Genomic DNA, 12,246 nt, shown 5'->3' on the forward strand with positions numbered 1-12,246 from the left:
TTTTATGGTCTCCAAAAAACGATGCAACATCCAATACCACTACCATCCGCAACTACGAGGAGTACTACTGACGGATGACGATGTCGGCTGCTGCTGATGCTGCCTGCATCCAATTTCCAATTATCACTCATCAAAAGTATCACAAATGCTCACGCACACACACAGCACTGTCACTCAACCCGGTCCGCGTCAGGCGTTGTGTAACATGATGCTCAGTGTAATGATTGAACGATTTAGCCGCCGTGAGTGGTGCAGCCGGGAATCGTTTACATGGTCGTTATCCGCATTGACGTGACGTCATGTTACACAAAAACAATCAATGCCTTTTCGTCACATTGTCAATCAGAGCATCGTCATTAAAATTTGTTTTATCGCTTATTTTAGTGCGATTGAGGCCAAACTTTCTCTTTTCATTGGCCTAACAATAACAATGGAACGTCAAACAAGAATCCTGTCACTCTCTCAGTTATCTCCTGCAGCCATAACATTTCAATAGTAGTATTTGGAGTTTGCGTGTTTTGAATGTCTATTCAATTTCGGAGAATTCATTGAATGCTCTACTGAATAATTGTTGCAATCGATTTGAATCCTCTAGCGAAAACACAATTTAGAAGAATCCATAAATAATAGATATGAGAAATTATTTAGATTCAAAAATACAATGGGAAAATAAAATGAGCTTAAAAATATAATGCTTTATACAAAAGGAATTTACAAAATTTTCAAATATTGAATCTTCATGTGGGATGTACCAGTAGGAGAGGACCGATGGGTCGCTTCTTCGAAAGTAATCAATTTTTGGTTAAAATATTACTATTTGCAATTAACTATTTAAAATTTTAACTCTTTGGGGAGAGGTGCCAAAGAGTTAAAATTTACAAATTTTCAAAATTTGTAAATTTTAACTCTTTGAGAGAGATTTACAAATTTTCAAAATTTTGTGCCCTTGAAGAGAATTACTAGATGCAGTAGATGGAAAAGTCCCATCTTCCACCAGCGTACAGTTATATTTAAAATATTATGTTATGCAAAGTTTTGTTCAAATCGTATAGTTGGTTCGCTTGATATCGTAGAATAAATGTTAAAAAAATATTGAATTTTGTGTGGGAGGTACCAAAAACACGGGGTCTAAAATTAATATTTCTATGAGGGACACTAGCCAAAAGTCTGAGGGTATAAATATCAAGAAATTAAAAATTGCTGCTATTAATTTAAGTCCTCTGTAAATCGGTAGATTTTGTTGAGTGAAAAATACTTTTGGTTAGTATATAGGAACCCACAAGTGCAAATTTTTTTATATTGAGTTCATTAACATAATATATTTATGTTATTGTTTGCATCTATTGCAGGGTAGTTTTAAGTTGATTTCATGCCTTCAATCAAATCATACTGGGTTAATTTTGGTATAACATATCCACCTTCAATAACTAGTCCTTGTGCTCATTTTTGTCCTTACTTTTTTGAACCATAAACTAAATACAACAGCACATTTTTTTCTGACTTATATATATTCCACAAAAATTCCCTCATATTCGCCCTGCTCCATACCTTATTTAATCCATCCGACCCATAACAATTGAATTTGCTTTCATCAGCAAAAATAATATCTTTCCAAAATGCAAAGTCCGGACTATATGGCGGATGCATTTAAACTTCCCAACCCAGCTCCGAAGTTTCTGGCGGTTCACTGTAGATGCGTGTGGCCTTACATTGTCCTGGTGGAAAACGACACCTCTCCTGTTGGCCAATTCTGACCGTTTATGGGCAATTGTAAATGGTTTAAAACAGTTTTATGGTCGATTTTTAGCTCCAATGCTATGTTACCACTGCTAACATGCTGGTCAACTTCGATCATTTCCCCGATTTTATCGACATTTTCGACGACAGTCATGCCTGTGCGAGGTGCATCTTTAACATCAACAAGTGAAAAAAGCGTTAAGTTCGGCCGGGCCGAACTTTGGATACCTTCCACCATAGGTATACTGACAGATACTTGAAATTTAAATATAGGGAAAATACCATAAAGTGAACCTATACCGATAATTCTACTAACGGATTTATGTACACCAAATAAAAAAAAATGTATGTACACCAAATAAAAATTCCTGCAATCTTTAATCGGGATTTTTCCTAAAATCTTAAAACCCCAAAGCGTAGACAGATACTAATAACGCACGGAAGAGTTTAAAATTCTCAAACTCCTGCAATTTAGATTGCAAACACAATCTAAATTGCATACACACCAAAAAGTGCACCGATATTGACGACGCATGGTAGGATGGAACATCCCCAAAATATTGCGATGTAGAGGTTACAGTTATATAAGGCCATCACCACAGGTTTTATATAGTTCATTCTCGATCATCACGTTCTAATTTTTTATCTCGATATCCTCCGCAGGTTTTAATATAAAAAATGTGGTTATATGGGGACTAACCCTAAAAGGGGGGCGAATATTAATAATTTTTGGGAGGGGGGCTTGTTACCGTATACGACTACAAAAAACCAAATTACAAAGAATTTGATTGAAACCCCCGTTTAAGAACCACAAAATACAGAAAATTGGGGGTACCCTTATATGGAGGCTACCCAATAAGAACTCGAAGTTCTGAATTACAACCAATTCGATCGAAAAATACGATCAGAATCCAAAAATTTGGGAATACCGTTATATGGGGACTACCAGATAAATGGACCTATATTTATAATTTTTAGTGGAGTAATTTAGTACCCAAAAAGAACCCAATGTACAAATTTTCAGCGAATTCAGTTATAAAACGCGCCCAAGAACCCCAAAATACCGAAAATTGTGGTTCCCCTATATGGGGCCTATCCGACAAAATGTATCTATATTTATAATTTTTACTAGGGAGATTTGCTACCCAATAAGAACTCAAAGTACCAAATTTCATCGAATACGGTCGAAAAATCCGATCAAAACCCAAAAAATACCGCAAAATTGGGGGTACCCTTATATGGGGGCTATCCGAAAAAATGAACCCATATTTATAAGACGACTATATGCAAAATTTTGGCGGTCTATCTCAATTCATTTAGACGCTAGAGTGAGTACAACAGACATACGGACATGCTTAAATCGTCATAGAATTTTACGCTAATCAAGAGCATATGTATATACGGACGGAAATGATTATTTCGATGCGTTACAAATGGAAAAACAAAACGAATATACCCTCCATACTATGGTGGAGGGTATACAAATTCCTGAATGGAATCTACGAAACCAAAACTGCACATAATTGGCTGTTAGAATTATTATTACATAACCTTCTAAAGCATTTACTATATTTGAATAACAAACTTTATTAAATTAAGTAGAGGCTAAATTAAGTAGAGGCTTGAAATGGTAATATACGATTTTTTTTAATTTTATCGCATTTATTATCGCCTTTACTTAATTTGTATTTATGAATATTATTCTTCCACCTTTTCAGAAACATTCGCCCAATGTGTCAAAGTAAACTCACGCAATTGTTGCACCTTAGCAAAACAGGGTTAAACGTCAACAAGCAGTAATAGAGAGAAACAACAAAAACACACACACACGCACGAACATACACCAAAGAAGGCGAAGAGCAAACAACAAACAGTATTTTCCCCATGCAACAAATACGGTGGCACCACACAGCCAGTCAGTCAGTCATTTCCGCAACCATCATCCATTGGCTTACTATGCCAATATCGTCGGGGGTTGTGTTTTGTGTGACTGTGTGTATGGCAGACATGTTGCAAGTATGAAAACAACAAACACGATAATGATGTTCCGGCCATGGCAAAGTAACAACGACGACGTCGGCTACAACGACAATGGTGATGATGATGGGAAACGCCGAAGTTGCTGCTGGTGTATTACTAAAACGATGGTTAGGCCAATACGAAAAATTCAGTCGAGTACGAACGAGCAAACGCGATGAACGTCTTTTCAGTGCAGTGAGAGAGAACGGTTTTGAATTTTGAATTTACCAAAAAAACAACACAAAATAGCAGAAAAAATACAACAATAAACTGTGCGTAACATAAAAAAGTTTTGAATTTGAAAATTGTGAAAACTTGAATTAAATTTTGAAAAGAAAATCTAAAGTGCCAAGAATTTTCCAAAAAAAAAAAAACGAAAACATAAAATTCCCACAGAAAATACAGTTTTTATCGAATTTCGTGTTTGTTGTTCTAAATTTTATCAAACTATTATCAATTACAACAAAATTACGCTAAATGCATTTCGTGTGTGGTGCGGGTCCCCCTTTATAAAAGGGTTTAGAATTTGAAGTTATCCAACTGTCTATTTGATTGATTGCGGAGGTGAAGTGGTGGTCGGTTGATTTTTTAAAACGGAAAAAACAAAGACAATTTGCCGGCCCAAAAATGCATGGTGGTGGTCTGGTTCCAAGTGACTTCCGATAAGCGGGAATAACAATAATAGTATTTGACAAAAAATCACCTGGCGGTATATGGCGACCATCATTGAAATATAAACAGAAAATAGTTCTGTGAGTGTATATTTTTTGCTGGAACCGATCCGTTTTTTGTGTCTGTGTGTGTTTTTTCGCCAAAGATCCAAACTATATAAACAATCCGTCGTGGTTATCATCTTGTGGTGCTGGACTACACCGTTTATAGACAAGAAACGTGTTTTAGGGCAAGCCTTTTGAGGCTGTCTGTTTGTGGTCTATCGTATTCACTCGTGTGTCGTTGTGTGCGTGCATGTTTGGGTTATTTTAATCGCTGTGCGGTGTATGGTGTTTAAACGTTTTCGTGAAGTTAATGCGCGCATTTTGTCGGCCTTTTGATCTTTCAAAGGCTTTTTTCCACCGATCAAAAGTAACATACAGCAACAACAACAAGAGAAACACCACCAACAACAACAGCCATCAAGAGAAGACAACAATCGTTCGAAGTGAACACAGAGCCAGGGAAGACAAGTTTTCTTCCATATGAACGAACGTATTGAAGAGGAAGAAACAGCAGTGAATGACTATGATGCCAATGAAGAGGGAATGATGGTGATGCTGATGATCTTACCTGTATGTGTGTGAATGTATGAAAGTGATCATATTTGTCCGCATGCCGTCGCTGGCCAACAACATTGTGTGAACAAGTGCTCACTCACACACATAGACACGGACACTCACACATGTGCATATACAAATGTTTTCATGGATGTCGGTAAAAATCTAAAAAAACGGATCCTCTAGATCTCTTTCATTCTTTTTACATAGCCGGCATTGAGCCAAAGTGATGTCCAGTTGTCCAGAAACAACAACAGCAACAACAAAACAGTTGTATACAAGAACAATAACCACCAACCACTGAACTTTTTTTTGTGAAAGAAACAAGAAAAATCTGTAGTAAAAATAAGAACAGGCTTCCGAGGAATAAGGCCATTAAAGCAATTAAAACAAACAGCAACAACAACAAAAATAACAATAAACCCAGATATGTGTCCAACTATTTAACAACAATAAAAAAACGGTAGCAAACCACAAAGTATTAAAGAAAGAAACCCACCAAAATTCTCTCAACAAAAAAACACCAAAAGAAATCTCAATACAAATCCGTTCGTTCGTTTTCAATAAATAAAAAAAAATATAAATTAATAAAATAACATACACAACTTAGTAATTTTTAATAATAAACAAATAACTAGTGCTAATAATTTATTTAAAAAAAGAAACAACAAAAACAAAACATATTTGCTTCCCAGTACTTAGAAAAACAAAAACCACAAATAAACACACCTAAAATTAGACTTTAGCAATTAATCAAAGCCAAAAAGTAGTCTACAATTTTCATTTAATTTATACTAAATATAAAATCGCAAAAAACCCCAAAATGCATCTTTTGTGCTTCATAACCATGGCCATGCTGGCCCTATGGCATTTACAACTCTCAACATGTGATGACATTACGCTAACCCAACAATCGACACAAACACAATCTGGAGGCTTACAACAATCGCAACAGAATCCAAATGGACCCGGTGTGATGAGTTCAAATACCCTAACGTCCGGACAAAATATAGGCTTAGTTAATAGTAATCATCAGCAACAACAGCAGCAGCAACAACACCATCAGCAACAGCAAACGCATACAAATCTTAATCAGCTGGCCGGTAACAGCTCTCTTCTCAATTCCCTTATGAATGCCAATGGAAACGTAAATGGTCTACAAGGCCTATCACCATCGTTAAGTGGCGTTCTAAGTTCCATGGGTAGTGGCGGTATTATTGGCCACTCCGGTGGTAGCTCTATGAGTTCTCATGGTCTTGGTGGTGGCATGGGTATGGGTGGTGGTGGCGGCGGAGGAGGTAGCAGCGGTGGTCATCATGGCCATGCCCTAGCCGGTTTGGCAAATTTAGGTATTATTGTGCCAGGGCATCGTCCGGGAATTACTACCAGCGATTCAGGAGGACGTTATGGTCCGCCCTATATGGGTGCAGGCAACATGGATGGAAATAGTATGCAACAAGGCGGAAGCAGCAGTAGTCTTGGCGGTTCACAATACTAGTAAGTACAATAAACAAATACGTTTTTTTATTTATTTTGAATGCGAACTGTTAGAAATAAGGAAAGTAATATGAAATAGGTATAAGTAAATCGATTTTCGACTAATCGACTTTTTGAATGGAAAAGTCTAAAATTCGAAGTTGACAAAAATCGAAAAGGCTAAAAGTCGACTTCTGCGCTCGACTACATATCCCTAATATGAAAATGTGAGATAATATGGAAATGTTACATAATAGGTTGGGGAAAAGAAATCCATTATTTTTTTCGGCTCATGTCTGTAGTGATAGATTTCTTGTAAAGTATCGATCAAAAAATTTCAGATTTATGTTCGTTGTAAGGGTGACATTTCGCAGTAAAAGAATTTTTTGCTTTTTTTTTTGTTTGGTGTATTCAGTTGTGATTTACAGGGTGTTAAAAATGGAAGTGAGCAAAGAGAAAATTCGGTACATTTTAAAGATTTTCTTTGACAAAGGCGAAAATGCAAGCCAAGTGGCTAAAATTGTGAATTTTGTTTATGGTTCCGATACTGTAACAGTTTAGATTTCGTAGATTCCTTTTAGGAATTTATGATGTTAAAGTTGCACCTTGCACCTTGCACAGGTAGGCCGGTCGTCGAAAATGTCGATAAAATCAGAGAAATCATCGATGTTGACCGGCATGTTAGCAGTCGTAACATCGCCCAGGAGCTAAAAATCGACCATAAAACTGTTTTAAACCATTTACAATTGACCAAAATTGGCCAATAGAAGAGTTGTCGTGTTCCACCGGGACAACGATTGGCCACACACATATTTAGTGACTCGCCAGAAACTTCAGGGCTTGGTCGGGAACCGATTATCATCTTTTTCTTCCATTGCAAAATTTCTTCAATGATAAATAATTGGTATCTACGGAGGATTGTGAAAATCGACGAATAGAGTTTTTGCAAGTTTTGAAGTTACCTTTAAAATGGCAACAAATCATACAATAAAACGGTGTATATTTGGCCCAAATCGGGCATTCCGAAGTATGTTAAATAAAGTCCTATATTTTGTATATATAATGGATTTTTTTCCCCCCAACCTATTATAACAACAGGGAGCTATTTGCATCGAAGAGTTTCATTCATAAATGAATTTCTTTGGATTTGATTAGTTTTCGAAATTGTTTTGTTTCAGGCTCATTGACGTGACAATTTTATAAACGTCTTTGAAGGCACTCGTGGCAACCGCTATCTTTGTTCCAAATTTCCATTTTTGACCACGACTGAATTCACGGGTTAATTCTATTTTATTTTTGTTATGTGGAAATTGGTTTTCAAATTCAAATAAATCTGCATAAAATCCACTCTCATGGCGTTGTGTTTTTTTCTAAAAACAATTCCCACAATTTTTAAATTTGAATCAATATTTATTTGTCGATCAGTTACATATTAAAAAAAATAAAACTTCATTATTTCCAGATTTTTTCCTTCCATTCACATTCAATATTTTAGTATACCCAGCGCATTTTAATATCAAATATTATTCACCCAAATTGAATAATGTCACTACTGCAAAATATATCCCCCGAGAATTCCATTTCCATTTTCTAATTATAATCTATTTGAATAGACACCATAGAATGTCAAGATATTTATGACTTGCAGGTCATAATAATAAAAAACATAAACAAACCCAAGTCAAAACAAAAAAAAATGTCATTCGATTTTTTTATGTTTATCCTGAAAATATTTGTAATTTGTTGGACAAAAAAACATTAATTTTTCTATTATGCATTGTAATGAATATTATATTTTCGTTACACCATAAAAATTATCCTTCCAACGCCCCCACAAACAGCTCAAAATGCGTTCTTGTTGATGGTGGCAGATGATGATGATGACGATAGCATGGCACAAGCCCCGGAACAAAAGCCTTACCAGAAATAATTTATATCCATTGGGGAATTTGGTTTTATGCGTTTTGAGTTCCAATTTTATTTATTTTGCTTTTTTTTTCTTTTTTGTTCTGCTCTTCGTCTATGTTACTGTTGAAGTTGCATTTTTATTACGGCGATTACTCACAAAAAAATGTTTAAACCGCAGCATTTCTTTCCACTTGTAAAGTCAACACCAAACAATACCCCCAAAAATACAACAACAATGGACATTAAACATCTCAAACTCTTGTGTTCTCTTTCTGTTACACTGGGCGAACAAATCATCAGCATCATCTTGCATCTATCGTTAATCACTCTCATCCCCGCACACACGCCTATTCAGGAAGGAAATAAGGGCAGGCAGGCAGCCCGGTTGGAAAACTCTTCAAATAATCAGAGATGGATGATTTGAATCTTTAAAAAATTTAGATGTTTTAGTTTTTAGACTTCATATTCTTGATAGAGGACCAGCTGGAAAATATAGATTAGCGGTGGTCATCATGGTCATGCCCTAGCCGGTTTGGCAAAATTAGGCATTATGATTTGCATTTTTAAAAAAATTAGATTTTTTAGTTTTTAGACTTCATATTCTTGATAGAAGATCAGCTGGAAAATATAAAATTAGTGGATTTTTCTAAATATACCATAGTTATTGCAGATCTTCTTGTATAGAGAACCTCGTGCGAGTCTTCTATGAATATAAGAACTTCTGAAGATTTTATATTTATAGTACCCTTCCTGTCGGTCTTCTATGGATTGATTAAATCCTGCAGTACTCTTATATGATTTCTATAGATATAAGATCTTCAGCGGCCCCTCTATTACTAGAAGACCTTCTGTAGGTCCGCTCTTGACAGAAGTTCTCTATGATAATTTTATAATTTGGGTATAAAAGAACTGCTGAGCCTGCTGTGGACAGAAAATCGCTAGAAGAATTTTATGATTTAAGGGCTTTTACACGGTCTGCAAGAACTACTGAAAGTATTCTATGGAGACAAAACCGACTTCAGGTCTTCTATAGACAGACAACCTCATTTCTATATGTCTTACATGGATAGAAGACACACTGTATGTCTTCTACAGATAGAAGAAGATCTCCTGTAGGTTTTTTATATATAGAAGACCTCCTGTAGGACATCTATAGATAGATGACCTTCTGTAAGTCTTCTAAACATAGAAGGCCTTTTGCAGATTTCCTATAGATAAAACACCTTCTGCAGGTCTTCTATTGATGTAAGCCCTTCAGCAGGTTTCCTATTGATTGAAGACGTTCTGGAGGTCTCCTATAGATTTAATAAGTATACCTTCTATAAATAGAAGACCTTCTGCAGGTTTTCTATAGATAGAAGACTTTCTGCAGTTATTCTATAGATAGAAGGCCTATCGGTATTCTCTGCGAGGAAAACCACCAGTACCCCTTCTATAAATTGATTTTGGTAGTTCTTCTGCGGGCATAAAACCTCCTGTAGAATTTCTATTCTACATCGCTTCTCTTGGGTCTTCACTGTACAAAATAGCACTTGTACGAATTTTATGCGTAGAAGGTGTGACGACCTATAGTTAAGACAATCTAGGCGAAATTTAGTAGCTTATCTACAGATCTTCTATAGATAGAAACTAGGTCTTTTATAAAAAGTTCGTTTGTGGGTATTCTTTTTAGAAGAACTTCTGCAGATCTCCTATTGATAGGAGACCTTCTGCAAGTCTTCTGGTGGCAGAAGACCTTCTGCAGGTTTCATATTGATAAAAGACTTTCTGCAGGTCTTCTATTAATTGAAGGACTTCTGCAAGTCCTCTATAGATAGAAGACGTTCTGCAGGTATCCTATTGATAGAAGACCTTCTACAGGTTTATGTATAGACGGAAGAAATAGAAGACTTTTAAACATTCTGTGGGTCTTATATATATAGGTGGGTCTTCTTAGGCCTTAATATCTTGTCCTGGTCATCTTACTGCAGATAGAAATATTAATTTATCTCTTTTTTTAAAAATACTAAATTCCCATCCCTGAGTAGCACGCCATAAGATGTAATCAAACATCAGCAGCAGCAACAACAACAAGTGCGATTTTGTTGTATTATTATCATGCGGTTGCGAGCCATATTGAGGGCGGAGTAGTTGTTGCTTGTGGTAATTTGCTTGTCATTGGTTGTGGTTGTTGCTGTTATTATTCATATTTTTGTTGTTGTCGAGTTTTTTTATTTAATATGAAAAGTGCACATAATTTACATATTACAATGGTAACAAACAAACAGCAACAACAACCACCAAAACTCCAAAGATGAGAGATGATGGTAAAGTCCAACATAGCGGCGCATAGTTATTTTTTCCGCATTCATTGTCCTCTTTACGACTTACGCACAGGTATCCCATTAGCCATTCATCCATCCATTGTGGTTGGATGCATAACTAAATGAATGAAAAAGCTAGTAGAGCAGCATTTTGTTTAAGGGTGGCGGCTGCTGGACGAAGTTAACGAGAATTCCAGTCATCCAGGCCTCTAAGGACATATGAATGAAATAAGGCACAGTGTTGTTGATGATTACAATCAAACACCATAACGCAGATTTTTTGTGTACACTTTACAACATTGTGTACTCCTTACAACATTCATTATACTGGGCCAAAGAATGAAATCAGTTTTTGATTTTTTATTACCGGCAGTTTGTCAATTGAGCGTATCCCTCGCCCCTTCTTCAATTACTGCAATATGCCATAATTATTAACAAATGCTTTGGGTTTAATAATTCATACACATTTTTTTGTTTGTTACTGATTTTTGTTATTTTTTATTGTTTTCTGAATCGTGTGTCATCGCTCTAGTATCTCAAATCTGTCGACAACGACGACAACGAGTCTCAGGGAAAAAATAGGATTAAATTTAACCAATGCCAAAAAGGTCTTGTCGTAAAATTTTTTTCTGCAAACTAAATTATTCCATCACATTGGAGTTGCCTTTGTTTGCTTCCAAAGCTCTGTGATATACTGTTATCTGAGTTGTGAATCAGCATCATTGTCATCGTTCAGGTCATGTGTGCAATAATGCTTCGTTCCAGCCAACATCAGCAGCTCCGCATCAATTGAATCATATGCACAAAATCATCTTAATTTTATAAAGTGAATTTTTGTTGATTTTTCAAAGGAAAGCATTTAATGCTTTACAGACTGGCATGATATTACAGTATCGTTTGAAATTATTAGGGAAGTGAGAGGTAAGGGGAAAGAAGTTATAAACTATACGGATGAATTCTAGTTAGGTCATACATTTAATTTTTAGATTGGCGAAGGAAATGAACAAAGTTGTTTGTGACAGAGAATGGAGGTCTATGAAATACTCTATAAACCGAACATATTAAAAATTGATATTAATTAAGGTTGGGGAAAAAGAAATACATTATTTTTTCGGTAGATGGCTGTACTGATAGATTTCTCGTAAAGTATCGATCAAACAATTTCAGATTCAAATTTATGCTCGTTGAAAGGGTGACATTTCGCAGTAAAAAATATTTTTTTGTTTTATGCATTCAGCTGTGAGTTACAGGGTGTTAAAAATGGAAGTGAACAAAGAGAAAATTCGGTACATTTTACAGATTTTCTTTGACAAAAGCGAAAATGCAAGCCAAGCGGCTAAAATTGTGAATGGTGTTTATGGTTCCGAAACTGTAACAGCCAATTTTGTGCAATTTTGTTTTCGTAGATTCCGTTCAGGAATTGAACAGGTAGGCCGGTCGTCGAAAAGTCGATAAAACCACAGAAATTATCGAAGTTGACAAGCATGTTAGCAGCAGAAGCTAAAAATCGACCATAAAACTGTTTCAAGTCA

At 35.8% G+C, this 12,246-nt stretch overlaps 1 protein-coding gene across 1 annotated transcript in view; it reads left to right on the top strand.

Moving 5' to 3' along the window:
* Positions 1-5,850: 5,850 nt before the first annotated feature.
* Positions 5,851-12,246, top strand: part of LOC133329491 (protein Wnt-4) — a 64,331-nt gene continuing 57,935 nt past the window's right edge. Inside the window, exon 1 of the mRNA XM_061537964.1 lies at positions 5,851-6,524. Coding sequence (XP_061393948.1) covers positions 5,851-6,524 — 674 coding nt within the window. The remainder of the gene's footprint in view (positions 6,525-12,246) is intronic.

This window comes from Musca vetustissima, unplaced genomic scaffold (genome assembly GCF_032173495.1).
Source record: "Musca vetustissima isolate MV318-11 ecotype Yass unplaced genomic scaffold, APGP_CSIRO_Mvet_v1 utg6009, whole genome shotgun sequence".
NCBI classification, from domain to species: domain Eukaryota; kingdom Metazoa; phylum Arthropoda; class Insecta; order Diptera; family Muscidae; genus Musca; species Musca vetustissima.